General features: G+C 38.8%; 1 protein-coding gene across 15 annotated transcripts in view; it reads right to left on the bottom strand.

Moving 5' to 3' along the window:
- The window catches only part of JAK2 (Janus kinase 2), a 91701-nt gene that overhangs the window by 4373 nt on the left and 67795 nt on the right, over positions 1-19533 (bottom strand). For all 15 annotated transcript variants that reach the window (XR_008819442.1, XM_056324723.1, XM_056324722.1 and 12 more), the window contains 10 exons: positions 18811-18938; positions 17861-17999; positions 16424-16575; positions 15225-15375; positions 14404-14540; positions 13039-13228; positions 11989-12113; positions 7427-7599; positions 6123-6240; positions 4221-4334 (listed from right to left, as the gene is read on the bottom strand). Coding sequence is in view for 14 of the 15 variants with exons in the window: in XM_056324723.1 (XP_056180698.1) it covers positions 4221-4334; positions 6123-6240; positions 7427-7599; positions 11989-12113; positions 13039-13228; positions 14404-14540; positions 15225-15375; positions 16424-16575; positions 17861-17999; positions 18811-18938 (1427 nt within the window). In the remaining variant the exon portion in view is untranslated. The remainder of the gene's footprint in view (positions 1-4220; positions 4335-6122; positions 6241-7426; positions 7600-11988; positions 12114-13038; positions 13229-14403; positions 14541-15224; positions 15376-16423; positions 16576-17860; positions 18000-18810; positions 18939-19533) is intronic.

Genomic DNA, 19533 nt, shown 5'->3' on the forward strand with positions numbered 1-19533 from the left:
TCTTTTTTAAAGTTAGTATAGAAATTCACACAGCTAGTTTTTGAAACTGTTAAGAGACATGTTATTTTGCTAGGCTTTTACCTTTTGCATTTTGGAAAGCTCAAAAAATGTTTAAAATGACAAATGCTTTACAAGTCTGACCAAAAATCAGATTCTAAATTCAGTCTTCCCTGCAACACTAACATATACTTCTCCACATTTGTATATTAAATTCTTAATTATTCTTCATATAAGCCAGAAAAGTTACTGTGCAAACTGAACCCACTTCTAGAAGAAGTAAATTTAAACGATTTTCACTACAATAGGCATTTGGCAACAGTTTTCTCTTTTTCAAACGTGTACCCAATACCTGGTCACAAACCAATTTACTAATCTCTTCACCTGTACTCTTCTCACTAATTTGTATCATAGAATCCTATAATAGAATGGTTTGTGTTGGAAGGGACCTTAAAGATCATCCAGGTCCAACCTCATAGGGACTATCAGTAGGGACATGTTCCACTGGCTGAGAGGTTGCTCAAAGCCCCATCCAGCCTGGCCTTGAACACTTCCAGGGATGGGGCATCCACCGCTCCTCTGGGCAGCCTGTTCCACTGCCTGACCACACGCATAGAGAAGAATTTCTTCCTAGTATTTCATCTAAACCTCCTCTCTTTCAGCTTCAAACCGTTACCCTTGTCCTATCGCTACAAGCCCTACTAAAATGTCACTCTCCAGCTTTCTTGCAGGCCCCCTTCAAGCACTGGAAGGCTGCTACAAGGTCTCCCTGGAGCCTTCTCTTCTCTTCTCCAGCCTAAACCACCCCAACTCTCCCAGCCTGTCTTCATAGCAGAGGTGCTCCAGCCTTGTGGTCATCTTTGTGGCCCTCCTCTGGACTCACTCCAACAGGTCCATGTCCTCCTTATGTTGGGTGGCCGAGATCCGAAAGCGGCACTCCAGGTGGGCTCTCACAGGAGCAGAGTACAGGGGTAGAATCACCTCCCTCAGCCTGCTGGCCGCGCTTCCTTTCATGCAGCCCAGGATATGGTTGGCTTTCTGGGCTGCAAGCGCACATTGCCGGTTCACGTTGAGCTTCTTGTCCACAACACCCCCAAGCCCTTTTCCTCAGGGCTGCTCTCAATCCATTCTCTGCCCAGACTGTATTTGTGCTTGGGATTGCCCCTACCCACATGCAGGACCTTGCAGTTGTTGAATGTCATGAGGTTCACATGGGCCCGCCTTTCCAGCCTGTCAAGGTCCCTCTGGATGTCCCCCTCTTCCCTCCAGCACGTCAACCGCACCACTCAGCTTGGTGCTGTTGCCAAAGTTCCTGAGGGTGCACTGAATCCCAGAGTCCATCTCACCAATAAAGATGTTGAAAAGTGCTGGTCCCAGTATAGATCTTTGAGAAACGTCACTCATCACCAGTCTCCACTTGGACATCGAGCTGTTGTCCACAATCCTCTGAGTGCACCCAATCCACCGAGTGGCCCAACTGTCAAATCCTATGTGTCTCCAGTTTAGAGACAAGGGTGTTGTGTGAGACAGTGTCAAAAGCTTTACACAAGTCCAGGCAGATTACATCAGTTGCTCAACCCTCACCCATCAGTGCTGCAACCCGGTTGTAGAAGGCCACCAAGTTTGTTAGGCATGATTCACCCTTAGTGAAGCCATGCTGGCTGTCAACAGTCACCTTATTTTCCATTTGCCTTAGCGTAGTTTCGAGGAGGTTCTGCTCACTAATCTTGCTGGGCAGAAGTGAGACTTACCAGCCTGCAGTTTCCTGGGTCTTCTTTATTTCCCCTTTAAAATATGGGGTTACACTTCCCCTTTTCTAGTCAGTGGGAACATCACTGGACTGCCACAACTTCTCAAATATGATGGACAGTGGCTTCGCCACTTCATCTGCCAGTTCCCTCAGACATGCAGATAGATCTCATTAGCTCCCCTGGACTTCTGCACCTTCAGGTTCCTTAGATAGTCTTGAACCTGATATTCCCCTACAGCAGCTGGTTCTTCATTCTCCCAGCCCCTGCCTTTGCCTTATATGCCTTGAACCGTGTGGCTGGAGCACTCGCCAGTGAAGACTGAGACAAAGAAGTTGTTGAGTACCTCTGCCTTCTCCATATTCCAGGTAACCAGGTATCCCAATTCCTTCCGGAGAGCACCCACATTTTCCTTAGTCTTCCTTTTATCACTTACATACTTACAAAAGCTTTTCGTGTTGCCCTTGACGTCCCTTGCCAGACTTTATTCTATCAGGGCTTTAGCTTTCCTAACCTGAACCCTGGCTGCTCAGACAATTTCTCTGTATTCTACCCAGGCTACCTGTCCTTGCTTCCGTCCTCTGCAGGCTTCCTTTCTGTGTCTAAGTTTGTCCATGAGCTCTGTGTTCATCCATCAGGCTGCCTGGCATTTCTGCCTGACTTCCTCTTTGTTGAGATGCATTACCCCTGAGCCCAGAGGAGGTGATCCTGGAATATTAACCAGTTTTCTCGGGCCCCTCCTCCTTCCAGGGCTCTATCCCATGGTACTGTACCAAGCAGACCCCTGAGGAGGCCAGAGTCTGCTCGACTGAAGCCCAGGGTAGTGGTCTTGCCATGTGCCCTCTTTTGCTGTCCTCAGGATCTTGGAACTCCACCATTTCATGGTCACTGCAGCCAAGGCTGCCCTTGGCCTTCACATTCCCCACAGAATTTAACCCGGATCATTATTACCAACTTTTTATACTTCCAAGAATTTTTTACGTGTTGCTTAAGAACAATCTGCACTGTTCCCAGGAAGAAAAGCAGCAGCAGTTCCTTATTTTTCAGCAGTTCAAATGTGTGCATTGACCAAGCTGCTTTAGACCCAAGTCTCAAGCAGCTTGTAAGCTACAGACATCTGGAAGATTTAGTATCAGTTATGACTGGTGTCTCAGGATCAAAATGAGAAGAGCACATTTTCTGACGAGAGAGACATTTCCATTGTGCTTTGGTATCTGAAGAAATGTCAAAGACACTGAAATCTTTCCATTAGTTTGGATACAGCTTCAGTAAAACAGATTATGTATTATCGTATACATATGACATTCTGGTTATCTACAAAAAGCCAAACCTCTGCAATTCAAGAATTGCTGTATTCATACATATAATGCAAGAAAGTTTACTTCATAAACTTCTCTTTTGATTCTCTATAGACTATCTCTTTGCCTCGTGGCTCCCCTGACCCACCTGTACCATTTTTTCTCTTCTCTGCTAGACCACTTGACTCTGATCGCTCATCTGTCTCCAGTTTTGAATGGAATATTTCTTGGCTTATTGCCAAGTATGCTTGATTTTAAAGGGATGCAGCAATTAATCTGAGCTGAAAGTTATACCTGTTAAAAAGCGTAACTATTTCACTTACATTCTTTCCCTGCTGATTCATCTACCCAACCCTACCAGTTTGACAAGTGCACCCTGCTCTGAATAACAGAGAACTACAAGACTTAGAAGCAGTATGAAAGTATATTTGTAAAACATCTAGAGTATTAGCAAAACCAAAAGAACACTGAATTACTTTGTGTGCTCTGAGGGTGGCTTTACATAGATACACACTTCAGTGTATCTATAAAGAACATACATACAGATCTGAAGGCCCTGAACATACAAAATCTGATTCATGTTTAACTGTGCCTACAGTCTGCAGGTAGCTCTTGGCTGAGAGTGCTTGACAGCGATTTGTACACATAATAAACATGGGTATTCCCATGCTTAAGGATGGAAAAGCAAAAAAAGGAAAATAATCAAGATAAGGAGTTATTTAGATCTTGGAATTAAATGTGAAAAACCTTATGTAGATATTAAGATACTTCTGTTAAATGTTACAGACTTCAGAAGAATCCACAGTTCACAGTTTTGAACAAAAATATCTATATGAGACTTCCATGGAAAAAGTTCTATATGCTAACCTCATTGCCTTAATAAATTTATGTTTTTGAAATAGAAGCCTGAGTGCCCCAGTACAGCAGTCATAATAGTCCTACTTCATATATTTAGAAAGACTACATTCTAGGCTCCTGAAGGAATCCACTCTAAAGAATCAGAAAATAAATGTGATTATACTCATCATGCAATTGATAAAGTAACAGCACAACCATTCCACTTGTGCAAATACTTCAGGAATCCAAGCAGAACGAAACACAAGTTTTGCATTTACCAGGTACTCACCCTGACAGAGCACCTTTCAGACTATAGTAACATATTAATACAATACTGCACCTCATCAGGACATCCGTCTGGTCTTGGCAGTCGTCCGTTATTCTTCAAAAGCTCTATCAAATGAAATACAATCATCTGCCCTTGTTTATCATTGCCAATCATGCGCATGAATTCCTGAAACAGAAGGCTGACTGTCAAATAAATTTTGAAGGAAGAAAAGATGCTGCAACATTCTTACTGAGGGAAAATTCTTTGTAAGAAGATTAAATAATAAGAACAAATAGAATAGTATGTAACAATGATAAAATTATAAATTACAAGTCCAGAGAATATACTAATAATTTTTTGTATGTGTACAAAAATAGGATGATACATATACAATTTAAATCAGTAAGTGAAGAATCTTCTTAAAAAATGTCAATTATCTGATGATTAACTAGTTTTAAAGGGATAAAACTCACAGCTAATTCTAAATTGCTCCCTGAAACATTAAAACAAGATCTTTGTGCTTTCAAAAATCCCAGTCAAACAGAAAACAGACAATAACATACTGATGTATAAGCCAAAGATTAACAAGATTAATCAGTAACTACAGGCCAGAAACAGTAGCATAATTAAAGCCAGCAAAAATGGACTGGATAGATCTTGTTATCCAAAACTCAAACATAATCCAAAAAGTAGATTAAAATGTCACTCAGATTGCTAGAGATCAAAAAATAGATGAGGAAGCACTACTAACTGAAAATAATTTCCAAGCGCAACACAAGGGAATTATTTTTCCTCCAATGCTACATAAATTCCTTCAATGATCCTTGACTTGAAAATGTGGAACTTGAAAATGTTGGCAGAATGTGCAAAAGGCTAAAGTTGGGCAAACAATGTGTAGCTATAAAGACTGTGACAGTTAAACAGACCACTTTGGCTACTTGGTAGAATTTATTTTTTTTTTATACATACCAATACGATAACCACCTGATTAAGTGGTGAATGCACATGTAGATTTGATTTATTCTAAGTATGTTCCACCAGAGCCCGTGGCTTACTCTACCACTTTCCATTTCATAATCCTTCTGAAGAAGAACTCCAGGTGTCTGCAATGTTCGTTATTATGCAGGAAGTACTGCCACTGCCTTGAGTTCTTCCTTGACAGCTTAGTCATTGTACCAAATTACTAAGAGATCCACTGAGGCCAATGCAGAGAACTGTCAAGTGCATTTCTGCCTTTGCATCACTGTCCAGCTATCAAAACTACATTTGCCAGCACTGACACACTGGCCAAGGGTGCGGACAGCTCCAGTAAATATGTAAGGTTTAACTCTCCTGTTATGTCTGCAGAGGATGGCTAGGTATAAGTAACTTTGTGAATCTTATTTCCAACTGGAGAACTATAATTCAGCATACAAGTAGTATTCTTCTCTGTCCACTGTAAATCTGTCTTTAAAGGTGCCTGTCAACACTCTGCAAAAAGCCTCTCCCTTTCTTTCTTGAACTTCAATAACTTGAGTTCTGGTAACATAACAAAAACCCTTTAAGTTACCTTATTTAAATCAACTTAATGCTTACATATTTGTTTGGCTCAGTCTCAGATGTGGAATAACATTAAAAATACACATTGTGTTGCAATGGAACAGTTGCATTTGGGATTATTGTCCACGAAGGATGAGAAAGGACAAACTATGATGAGAAATTTTAAAACCTTTTTCAAACAGGTAGGAGCTACAGGATGGATGAGATCTGCACAGACTACCAGGTAATTTTCAGATCTCCTTTCCTTCTTACAGCTTGATACTAATACTTTTTAGCATGTTAATGCTTCTGATTGGATGCTGACTCAATAAACATTATGGTATCTCCAGAAAAGGATCAGTAAATATCAACCTATTTAGGTATAGGAACAACATATACCTTTAAAAAAATCTAAATAAACAAAAACCCTCTGAAAACCATTAACTACATACTTACAGCTGGTGGGCTTTTGTTCTTGTCAATATATGTGAAGAGTTCATACAACACCACACCAAAACTCCACACATCTGAGGCCACAGAAAATTTGCTTTCTGTCAGAGATTCTGGAGCATACCTGCAACACATGGTAAAGAGAATATTTTTCTGTGTAATGTGTCTTTTTCGGTTTGAAGACACTTCTTTTAATAAGACATTCTTTTCATGATACTTTTCTATTCATAGGGATTAGCACATTCTCTTTTCCTTCCTCTACCTTCACTAGTAATTGTTTTTTGAATAATAGTTAATTGATGTTGAAAACACAAACACTTTAAACGCAGTTAGTGATAACTATATCCAAGTTTGTTTTTTTCCCTGAAGTTGTAGGTATTTTTTATCTGTGGTGCAAGTAAACAAGAATTTGATAAGACCTGGCAAGAAAGACAATTATAGCTAGTAAGCATCCTCCCATCACTTTCAGTGAGCCTTAAACTGTGTCCCAGTAACATCTACTAAGACGCCATCTTGTATTATTTATCTTTTAGATATGATATTTTTACAAGTGCCTAAGGCAGCCTAAAGTGTAGACTAAAATCACATCTGGAATAGCATTTTCTTTTGCTGTTAAAACATAAAATGCTTTTTAATCACAGTTATCTGCCAGCATATTTTCTAAGGTACTTCTACGTCTTCACAGAACAGAACTGAAGCATATATTTTGCATTCTGAATACAGTCTACCAATTTCCATTTCATAATCCTTCAGTCTCCCCCAGGCTACAGAGCGTTCTCCTTTCCAAGCAAAGTGTAGCTCTTTGGAGCATTACTGTATTTTGGAACAACTGCCCTTCTCTGGAAGGTCAATGCCCGAATACAGGCATCTACCCGACTATTCAACCCAGCATTTAGCCTTGCTTATTACAGTCTATGGGACATAAATCCACTTGGTCAACAGAGGGTCCATCCAACAGATCTCAGCTAGAAGATATGAACCACCAGTGTTTAGGGAACCAAAAGATTCAAAACTCTGAAAGCATCCTGGGGAATCAGTCCTTCTAGATTTCTTTTCTTTTTGAATATCTTTCCTGTTGTGTACTATTTCTTTTAAATGTTTTAGTAATTTTTAGAGGCTTTTTCTAGAAAATATGTTGAAAAGTCCTACATGCTGTTCTGTAAATTCAAACATCATACATGTGACTTTCACGATGCTGAGCATCTTAGTTGGAGTCCACACTTAAAATTTCCACAATATGCAAAACAATTGGCTGAAGCTGCAAAAACTGAAAATATGCCACAATTTCATATATCCAGTATCAGACTTACCAAAATATAGGGCTTTCACCAGGTTCTTTTACTTTGTAGTATTCTTTGTCTTGTGGCAAGACTTTTGTCAATCCAAAATCTCCAATTTTAACTCTGTTCTCATTCTCCACTAAGATATTTCTTGTTGCTAAATCCCGATGAACATATCTTTTTGTACCCAGATACTCCATGCCCTAGGTGTAAAGTTCACAAACGTAACAGGAAAAGAGTTATTTTTACCATTAAGCAGCTGTACTTTCCCTAAAGGTAGAAATTAATCTCAAAGTTAAAATCAAACACAGACTGTTGCCAAAACCAGTGTTCTTGAACATTTTTCTTTTCTGAGGAGTTACTTTTTCCAAGTGCAGGGACCTCCCTTAACTGAAGGGAGACAGACTGAACATGTGCCAGAGCCAAATGTTTTTTGATTATGTAGCTGGATAGCTGCTACAGTTCCTTTCTGTGGCCAAATGCAGTTTACTGGTGATGGAAGGAAAACAAAATTTGGGCAAAGCTATACAATCCCGGGTGGATGAAAAGACTGTCCTATTTACCCATTTCATTTAATCTTTTGTTCACTTCATACATCTGCTTCCATGATTGCTTTATGAAACTTTATATTATGATTCCTTGAATCTGACAGCTGTTCTCTGACTGTATTCCCATGTGTGTCTTGTTTCTCTTCTGTATGGACCATTACTCGCCAACACAGTTCTGCTTATTGTTAAATTTCCATTGGCTGTTGTAACAAAAAACACGGGTCTGAAGCCATTTTGTCTTTTGCTGCTGCTGCAGCACAATTATTCTTACACATTAACCTTTTTGCTAACAAGAAAATGTGGAAGAAACCAGTGTGTGTAGTGGCATTACTCAAAAAAGAAAGTCTTGCTTACACAGCAATAAGTGGTGGACATAAGTGGACACTGCACAACACCAAGAGGCACCCAACTTGTACATGAAAGGAAACACAAAGCAGGCTACCAGTTTGAGTTTCGTAAGAAAGCATCTCACTCCTTCAACACAACCGAAGAGCAATACATTATGCTAGAGGCATCTTTGACCTCAAAGGTTCTGAACACCAATGTTATACTATTAATGCCAGAAGATTTCTTTTTCTCTCTCTCTGTTTTCTTTCTGTTTTTTTGAGAAACACCTGAAATAGGTGGACTCCGAAGCCTTCCTCTCACCCTCCTGTTACCTCCTAGCACCGCTAGGTGGCACCGCTGTTTGCTCATAGCCCACTCCACTTACCCCTGCAACCCTGAAAAATACCAAACCTATAGCTTTTCCAGAGGAAGACTCCTGGGTTTCTGCTACAACCAGTCTATCTAAATGCCGTAACTTTTTACTGCTACTACATACTGTAGTGAAAACAGTCCTGAAGTTTCTCGGATGATAGTAATTTTTCTGTTAGCCTGGAAAACACAGAGCTACTCAATTGAAATCACGCAAATTCTAAGTGGGAAGCGTAATCCTGTAGCATTACTCCAACAATGGAGCTGAGTTTAATTATGTCATTTTGAATGTTCTTCTCATTCGAGTTGGGCTCTCCAGCAAGGACACCTGAAGCACTCTAAGCATTAAGAGATGGAAAAGTAAATTTATTCTTAGCCATCTCTCCTACCAGCCAGCATTAACAAAATGCAGGGCCAAAAAATAACATCCCAAAAAATCAGATGCATGGGGATGTTAACTTCCTTATTTGCCATTCTGTTGCCAGGATTCTTCAAAGTTTAATACAGAGTTCTGTTGCTTGCCACCAGACAAGCTGTACTATCAGCCCCATGCTGCACCAGCTGCACTACTTTGGATCCACAGAAACATCATTAGCAAATGCCATCTCTGAAAATGCTGCTTTTCACAGCATGAGATATGCACAAAAAATGTCACGGTTAAGTCAGGAACCCTTTCCCAGTATAGCAGCAAGGAATCAAAACACAGCAAGCAAGCAAGCAAGCAAGCACACTTATCTTAACACTCAGGTATGGGCATGCCTTCATTTCTTTCACACATTTGAGAGAAGAGCAGCAAGGCAGAGGGAGAAAGATTTTTGACTGAAAACTCAAAGTAACAGTGATAAAAATGCACAGCAGAAAGATGTGAGACGCTGAAAGAGCAAACATCGCAAGAGAAGCAAAAGCACCTAAAGGAAAGAGGGAAACATGATCAGCTGAAAGAGGAAGGAAAAGCACTCAGATTGCATTTTCATAATTATTAGATACTATGTTTTTAGTTAAGTTGTTTTGAGGTAACAGAATACTGCAGATTAGAGTGAGATCTTAAAATGATCAGTACAACCTCTGCTTTGCAGGTTGCACAGCAACAACAGTGCAAAGCAACAGACATACACTTTGGTTCCCTTAGAAGCGAAGAAAAGATACTTCTTTAAGAGCAAGTCTATGTGTGGACTTCCCTTACTCTCCTACTCTTGTGTACCCATGGCTTTGTCACATGAAAGCAATGTTTTCCCACTTAATTATCTGCAGAATACATATTCTAGCTCCCTTCCTCTTGGGTGGTTCTTGGTACTTAGGAAGCAGTCATTTCATCTGCTATTTTGATTTTTCATCACCATCCTGAAGACCTGTAATATTTTGAGGCTTCTTTTATAAATGTGCAAGCACACACACACATTAAGGACCTTTTTCTTTATACCTTCTGAATACAGTTCCTTTCCTAAAGCTTCCTGCCATACTTGCACTGCCTGCAAAGGCCAAAATTCACCTTCCAGTCCTCCCACCAGATACCTCTCTCACAGACCAGGACCGTGAGATACATTGCCACTGTTGTTCCTTCAGGCTTTGGATAAGGCCTGAAGACTTACACGTGCAAGCTTCGCAGCTGCTTATAAGAGTGAACAGGGCAGGTACCTTACAATCCTTCAGGTAACAGGCTGAGATGGCCACACAATAAAACAGCTAAGTGGTTGCAGCCTTTGCGCATTCCAAAAATCCCTGTTGCATCTTTATTCCATCCAAGATTCTCTGTCACTGTCCTCTGAGGTGGTGCGGAGCATGAGACTCTTCCAGCTCTTTGCTTGAAGGAACATTGTTTTTAGGGACTTACCAGCACTAATAATAATATAAGATTGAGATATTTTCTTATGCCTGTTATGGAGAATGACTTCTTTTTCTGGAGACATAGCTCAGAGGGCTTTAGGGCTTTTTAACCCTCCTTGAGTGGGTGGTCACGTGTTCAACTATTCCTCTCTGTGAAAGGACTGACACTTCCCACAGACTTGTGAATGTTTTCCGTTTTCCAACCTCAGTGCACACTGCTTGCCCATCAAGGAGTTTTGCTGGAGGCTACTCACCTAGCTCTGCTTCAGTGAAGCACATGAGTAGGTGAGATCAGTTGCTAAAGGTGCATGCAGCATCCTTCTGTACCTGCCCCAGGTTCAGTAGCTAAAAGGTTTACTGAGCCAGTCAAATTTCAAGCAGGGAACTATCAAGCTCTATTCACCAGGTGAATGCCTGGAGAAGATCTTGGCTCTGGCACAGACTCTCCTGCCTGACTCTTGTCAGGCCTCTTCTGTGGGTATTGCAGAAGGAAAGGGTTCTGCTCCGAATGTGGCAGGGCACACATTACCAGACATGCGGGCTACATACTCCAAAGTATACTCACTAATTTTAAGTAAATTATTGTTTCCATGTCTTTGATGTGGGTACTGGGGAAAGGAATTTGGGTACTGGGGAAAGGAATTTAAGAATATTTGCAGTACATGCCTTGAGGGGGGGGGGGGGGGGAGTGTGTGTGGGGGTGGTTTTTTTGTCTCTTCCTCCTACACCCCTCCCTGGTTTTTTTTTCCCCTTTCCCCAAACTACCAAACATGCCACAAAAACTGAAGTGTCTGCAGTTTCTTGTATCTAAAGCATAATGACAAAATAAAACTAAGGTAGGCATAAGACCTCTTTCTGAGGAAATTGGGTATCACAATAAAGATCAGATGATTGCCCCCTTTTTTCAGAGTTTTATGAAGGATGTTCAGTACCAGCCACTGAGACTAGCAAATCATTTACTACAGCTCTGGTCACATCTATGGCCTATAGTTCTTCATAGAGAAATTACCTCTGTCTGCTCTTTCTGCTAAACAAGCTAATATTATTTACAGTTTAAAGCAAATTCTTAAACATACAGATGCTGTTACAGTAATTTTAGATTTGAATATCCATGTTCTTAAAAATAAGTTATGGTACGTCACAAACAATTTGCCTGAGTGAGTGTATTAACTCCTGCAAAATTTTATTTCAGCTTTCCCTAGGGAGAAAAGAGAGTTTAATTCTTCTTAACAAACTACAAGCTAAGCAAACAGTAAAATACAGAAAAATAAATAGCGTATATTCTGCCCCCATCAGCAGATAGGCCAATCTCATCACCCTTTGTTAAAGCTACTCAGAAGTTTGTTGGGTGTGTTCAGAGCACATCAATATGTATTGCTACTTTTTTTAGGGTTATGTGGTGCTAGCAGCCCAACAGTATTATAAAAGATAAACCAAACCATCATTGGTTGTTTTGAGACAAATGAGACAAGACCAAAGAGACAAAAATTTGCTGAAAAATACCGATCACCTGAGATTTCCTACCTTGCATATCTGAGACGCATACAGCAAAAGCTTCTTGTGGTCCAGCCTCTCCTTGTGTTTCTGCAGATAATCTCGTAAACTTCCATATGGTAAATATTCCATAATTAATCTTAGATTCCTACGACCTTTGACAACAACATCAACAAAAAAATCACACTTAGTTTTTCTGTCATTTCCCAATGACAAGTTTTGAAATGTAAATATTTACAAACGTCTATGAATTACAGTTATATAAAATAGTCTTAATACCAAACCCCTAATTTATTGTATGTACATCACCATACAATTTTTCATATATTAGTTAACTTGCTATTTATTTAAATACAACAATAACGCGGATATGTTTGACATACAGAGCATCACTAATCAAGATGATTTCATCAATACTTAGCTACCATTGCTAAAGCAAAGCAGAAGTGCCACACGTGTGTATCTGTGTTTAAGTAATTCCTCCTTGTTGCTGAAATGAAATCCAGAATGGCAACTGACATCAACTGGTCAGCAGTTTTACCAACTATAAAAACTCAGTACGATTTTGAACACAATCTTTTTCTTTTTACAGTAAGATTTTGAGCAGAACACACGCTTTCATTCAACTTCAATAACATCAGCAATTCACTTAAATGCATCATTTCTGAAATCTTCTCCTGTCTAGTCTTTTACTCTATAAGCTGTACAAGAATTGGCAATATCCACTGTAAGACATTACACTGAGCAAAAACCAAGGGTTATAAAATGGTTGCATTTTCCCGCTGAACTCTACATTCTTTCCCTAGGAAGACTTTTATGCTTTAAGATAAAGAAACTGGGTAACTGGCCAAAATAGTACTTTCTCTAAATCAATCAGATAATGCGATGAGCTGACTGAATAAAATGTCCACCTTGTACTGAGAAGTAGTATATGACAGACACTACCCTCCTTTGATTTGTACTAAGTCCTGGGGAAGTTAGGACAAGTCAGTGAGGTTCGCGAACACACTTACCTCTCTGAATGTCTTAAGTGTGCAAACTTAGGTGGACACCTGAAGGTGCATTCAATATAGCACGTACCTGCGCTGTAGCATACTCCTTTGTATTTAACGATGTTATCATGCTGCAGAGATTTAAGGATTTCAATTTCTCTTTCAAAGTCCCTAAGGTGCTCTTCTGTGCTATGTTGCAGCTTTTTCACAGCCACCACCTCCCCCGTATTATCCTGCAGTGGATCATACCGGCACATCTCAACACTGCCAAAATTTCCCTATATGACAAATGGAAATACTTGAATTAAAAACAAGTCCACAACATTGTCTTTTTCTTAGTGCTTGTTCATACCGCCTCAGTGCTTACTGCATCATTAAGGTGACCACAATTAAGTAAAATGCCACAAAACCTCCCTGAGAAGAAAAAAAAGAGTGCAGGGGATCATAAGTAACAGTTCTAAAAGAGTAAGAAACATGTTTTATGAAAGAAAGCAAACAGCACAAGAGGAAAAGAAGACAATGAGAAGGGGCAATGTCCATTCATTTTCTCTCCCTTCTTCACATATTTCCACACGTACTTGCAAACTGTCAGTTGACATACTCCTTTGCCTGCACTTGCTAAGATCCCTTCATTTAGGCTGCTTTTGGCTCTTAATTCTCTGTTCCTTGGCAGTTCTTCCCCCACTCGTTTCAGTGTTCTACCTTCCCTTTCTCTATTTGTATTTGCTTTATCTTCCTTTATGCAGTCCTCACTCCCTCTATGCTATGCTACCATTTACAGTCAACAACCAACCCTCTGCAAATAGAAATAGTTCTGCTACTTCACTTTCAGGCTTGCTTTCACTAGTACTTGAAGACAAAGCAATATATAGCTATCATGACAATAAAAAAACATAACACCGCACAGAACCGCTCTGGAAAAACGCTACTTGGTTAAGATCTGCCAGCTGCGCTTGGTCTTCTGTCTAGGCATGCTTTCACACAGCCAGGCTGCAATGACTTGCAAAACTAGTAACCAAATGCTGATTTCTAAAGCCAAAAAAGTTCAAGGCCTACATATATCTCTAAAAGACATTACTGAATTTAGGGACGGCATATACAGACTTCTCAGAATGGTCATGCACAAAAAAACCCCAACCCCACTAGTTCTATGCAAGACTGCTCTGGAAAATTTTAAAATTAATACCATTCTCTGCATTACTTTGAATTACTAAGAAAGATTTTAGCTTTTTGTTGTTACTGGATTCACTGTGGAGGTCAGCTAGCTTTCTTTCAGCTAATGACATTGTGAAACTAAGAAAGAGATCTAAAAGGAACTGCATGTTGAGGTCAGATACGTATTAGTTTCTGTAATAGAAGTTTCAAAGTGAATAATTTATAAGGGGTCATGGGAAGATAACTGAAAAAGGACAGTTATTTTTCTAGGCAATTAGAGAATTTTGAAACATCCTACCTTGCCAAGCTGCTGTAAAAATTTAAGATGTCTTTCTTCAAATTGTGTTGGGTCCCGATCTTCAAAAGCACCAGAAAATCCAAGTGCTCCAATTCTCATATTTGGCAACATATCACTTTCTGTCAATAGCTCATAATCTGACAGGTAGGAGGAAAGGAAGAGAGAAAGGGAACAGAAGGCACAGAGAAGCAAACAGGAGAATGAAGAAACTTATTACAATCATGGCATAGTCTACCTTTGCTTGGCATACCCCAAATTCAGTAGAATATTAACAACCACCTTAACTTCCATACAGTAATCTGCAAAGACAAAGTAGTACTACGGAAAAGTCAAATTATTTGTCTTGACTCATAGCAAGTCTTACTTTAATTTCCCGATTTTCTTTTTTGCAGACCTACTGTACTTCAAATTTAGCAACTATTGTGCAACAGCTCCACTACTGCAGGGGGGAGAAAAGTAAACTTCACAAATGCTTGTGATAACATGCGTCTTCCACTCAGAAAAAAGATAGATACCTCTTTATTTTATTAAGAAAAAGAAAGAAAGGAAGACATTAACATACTTGATTAAGAGGCTAGAATGTTTGGGAAAGATGTCAATCAAACCTGAAAACTGCTTTGAATGATAATGTTCACTTTTAATGTGCTCTATTTTAGAACAAGCTAAGAAGCAGTAATATAGGGTCCTTATGAACTTAAGACTTCTGGGGCTGCTGTAGAGGGTGGTTGTGGGTCAACATACCATAAAGGAAGGTACCAGATGAAAATGAACCAATTGAATCAGAGTTCTTTTTGTCTAGTGAGTTCTTCTATCACACTCACCTGGAGTGAACAGGCTATTCAAGTCACGTATAATTGCTCTAAATGAAGGCCTGAAATCTGGCTCATAATCCATACAGTTGTTTATAAGGTTTGCTAGTTCTGTCCAGTTGGGGGCAGGAAGTTGGTGCCTATCTTCATAAAACTGTAGTTTCTGGAATTAAATAGATAAAAGCCATTTTAATATACAACCATGAAGAGCTGCAGAAGCCTTAATATTTTCACCATAGCAGCCAAAAAATACAGCTCTCAACCTAGACTTGTTACCTCACAGAATGTACACCTGACCAATTTACACTGAAAGCCAAAGGTGACAATGTAGCAAGACTGGCATAATTTAGAGTAATCAGTTCAGAAATTCAGAGTCAGCTACTGGTGGAAGATAACAAGATAGAGAAAGAGAATGAGAAAGACTGTCTCCCCTTTACTGATGATTTCATAAAAATTCAACTGGATTGGCCCAGCAGAAAATTCTATCTACCTATGCGCTGGCTGAGCGCCTCCGACTGTAAAAAGCTTCATAAATATTATGAAAGAATGCGGATTAGTACAGTAGATGTGGGCAGCTTCTGAAATACCCAGGTATCTATAAGGTAGATCTAGATAGACCTTGTAGCTTACTGTAAGAGCTGATTAAAACACCTGAGAAATCAGATCAGGTTTTGTGAGAAGGTAACAGTCTGTTTATAAAAATGATACTACAAGTCTTTTGGTAGTGCAGTAAAGAAGATGATCTTTTTGCTTCCAACTAAGGAAGCAAGTATATAAGAAGTAATATTTTTATGGAATGTGTTTCCCTTGCCCCTAGTTGAGACCAAGTTAACATTTCTGGTTAGCTAAAACAGTAGAACTGTCTGCAACAAAGTCTTACAGCATCTAAGAAGTTCAATGGCTAGAATAATGCCAATTAAAATCCATATACATTGTTAGGAATACTTTTTGCTTAAAATGATAATGTGTTGCAACAAAGCAACAACAACATGAACAAGGTAATACTGGCAACTTACCTTGCCCCCATAAAAATCAAAACCAAGATAAAAAAAACCCTCAAATCATCACTTCTGATCATCATCTTCCAGTGAAAGTGCCCTTTACCTACAGTGGTCATAGACACACCACTTTACATGCTGATACAGTGACAACAGCTGATGTTTTACATTGTAACAGTTCTTTGGACACTTTGACTGCAAAACAATACTTACCCTTGAACAATCCAGTGCACTCAGAGGTTTGTCTCCTCCACTGCAGATTTCCCACAAAGTAGTACCAAAACTCCACTTGTCTGTGGCCAGGCTTAATTGTTTGGGATTCTCAATACATTCAGGTGGAACCCATGGTATTCTCTCAAGAAGAACTGTGCAATCATGCCAAGATGAATCATGTTAAGATGAATAATAAAACAAGAAAATTCTATGACATTTGATTTAGTAAAAATTACTTCAGTATACACAGGTTATTTCATTCTGTAATGTGCTTTTAAATCCTTTCCAAGTTTTGCTCCTGCCTAAAAAAAAGCTACAGAATATATACAAAAATAATATTTATGCGCCAGACCAGACGACCATTAGTTATGTTGTAAAATAAATCTTATGTTATAAAACTGCCTTAACATCATTCCCACATCATATTTTCACTCTAACTTCTTTATTTCCCTCTGTGTTACCAAGATTTAGCAGCTACCACAAAGGAACTAGATGGCAAAGGGTAAAAAGTACTTTGTTAGTGGTTGGCACATTCTGGGACAGTGGCACAGCAAAAGGTGCCATAACAAGGAATTTCATACTACCTTATTTTAAAACCTTTGATATTGATTAGTAACAAATTAAAAGATAGTATTGTAGTGATTTGATTTAAAGCTCCTTAAAATGAGATCTCGTAAGATTAATGTAGGCTTCTCATTGAGTTTAAACAGTTTATTGGAAAATAATGATACTGCAATGTCTCTTAGATGTGTTATTTGACATGTATAAAATTACCAAGCATAGAGTGTGTTCACTTTTCCAAAATGATTAAAAGGACTAGATAAAGAATAGTAAGGTTACTTCAGTTTCATCAGTGTAACAATCTTACACTTCCATTTCTTTTCATGTAATTAATTCTGCTGTTTATAAAGCATCAGAATGGCTCCAATGGCAGATGACAATCCAGTATTTTTAGCCACAAGTGGCTTCAGGTGTTCACCAAGAAAAGCAGTGAAGATGATTTTCAACTGTTTCGGCATCATTTTCAACAGTGCATTTCCTTTCAGCTCTGAAGATTCTCCAAACCATAAGATACAACAATTCAACCTTGACCAATCATACGATGCCAAGTCCAGCAGCTACCTGCAGATGCAGCACTTACATGCTGTACATTATAGAATACTAAATGTACTACCAATGAAAAAAAGTTGAGAATTAGAACAGCAGGAAAAAAACCCCTCACACAACAGAGAATTCTTCTGTAGCTATTCACTGATATAAAATATACATAAAACTTCTGACTAGGACTGCAGAGGTTATTCTAACGTGAAAGACAGATGAAGGAACTTATGTAACAGAAGTACCTTAGACAGTGGCCAGAAAAAAAACCAAAAACCAAACCCAAACTTGTTTTTCAAGTCAGAAGCATTAAACAAGAAAGCTGATACACAGACTTACTGTCTCTTGGCAAAACTGTAATACTGATGCCAGGATCACTTAGTTTTATAAATGGAAGGTTTCCAGACTTCCTGTCTTCCTCTCTGATAAGCAATATGTTTTTTGCACAGACATTCCCATGAACAAGGCCTTTATCCTCCTATGAATAAAAATGTATATTTTGCATACTGACAAAAAAATCTTATGGTTGAAGAGGTATTTAAAAACAAACTTTACACAGCATGATGGAAACATCAAGCAGACAAAATAATGATCATAGATTATATTGATCAGACCTCAGACATTTCATCAGTTCCTCTGAAGAGTTACAGTTTCTAGCCAATTTTCGTTCATTTTATGCATCTAACTAAAGTTTGAGTTAAAAAATATTTGATGTATGTTAACTCAGAGGAATACTGATCCATCAGTATGATCCACTTAAAACGTAATATAAAAACATTTAAACTGTTAAAGGGAAAAAAAAAGGGAAGATTCATGTAATCACATATCCTGTCTTGAATAATGGCCTTTATATACAATTAAACAGACTGTAAGGTTGGGACCTAATGCACAAAAAGAATGTACTAGCAGTTTGAAAAGTACAATGTTTTCCCAGTGGTTAACTACTACCACTACCAGGAAATAGATTATGTTCAGCATCACGAGCTGACATGGAAAAATCAAGGAGGACTGATTCCTGGGGAGGTGGGGAGGGAAGAATTTTTACTGGAAATGTGTTTTTATTTCACATTGAAACACAAAGCATTAAAAAAGAATTGGGAATTAAATTACACTTTGTGCAAGATACAAAGGTCTGTCCTTGCATATCCACTATCTGGTATATGACCAGTCTGTTTACAAATACCCTCCAGAGTTTCAGGAAATAGGGTAATAAGCTCAGCCATTCTACATCTATTAGCCTGAAACACTTCAATTCAGTCATGAACAAAACTGAAGAACAAACTACTTACCAGAAAATGCATGGCTAATGCCAACTGTTTGGCTACTTCCAGCTTCCACAAGATATTGATAACATTTTTGTTCTTTTTCAAGTACGTGTCCAAGGATCCAAATTTTACATATTCTTGTACAAGGATGTCTGATTTGAAGTAGTAACAGGAGTTAACAATTAAAAACCAACAACAAATAAAGGAATTTCAGGACAGCTTCATTACTCTGGTAATACCCATCTCTTTCTTTATCTTTCTGATACCTTGCTGGTGATCTAACTAAATTCAAATCTGTATGACATCTCAGTATTCCCACAACTATTCTATGTTCTTTATGCTTTGTCATGGTGTGGAAGCACACCTAATTTCTTCTCATATGCAAAATTACTAGATTTAATAGGTTTTTATACAGAATAGCTTTCCACCTTAATAAATCCAGTGAGCATCTTTCCACCATCACTTGAAAGGCACAATAAGTAACTTTAACTTCTGATACAGTAATGTAACAGCAATATCAATGTAGTGAGTCAAATAACATTCAAGTCATTCACTACATAGTAGTTTACAATCTATATTACCAGTGAAAAATATGGTGCTTTGCTGACAAAGGAAACAGGCTTCTTGAAAACAGGCTAATATCTCCACTAAAAAAAAAAAAATTGTGTATACATATGACTCCATGCAGTTGTTCAGTGAATAACCTAAGAAACAAGACCCATTTTGTAGTACTGCACAGTCTTCATC

The sequence above is a fragment of the Falco biarmicus genome, chromosome Z (assembly GCF_023638135.1).
Source record: "Falco biarmicus isolate bFalBia1 chromosome Z, bFalBia1.pri, whole genome shotgun sequence".
Classification (NCBI taxonomy): domain Eukaryota; kingdom Metazoa; phylum Chordata; class Aves; order Falconiformes; family Falconidae; genus Falco; species Falco biarmicus.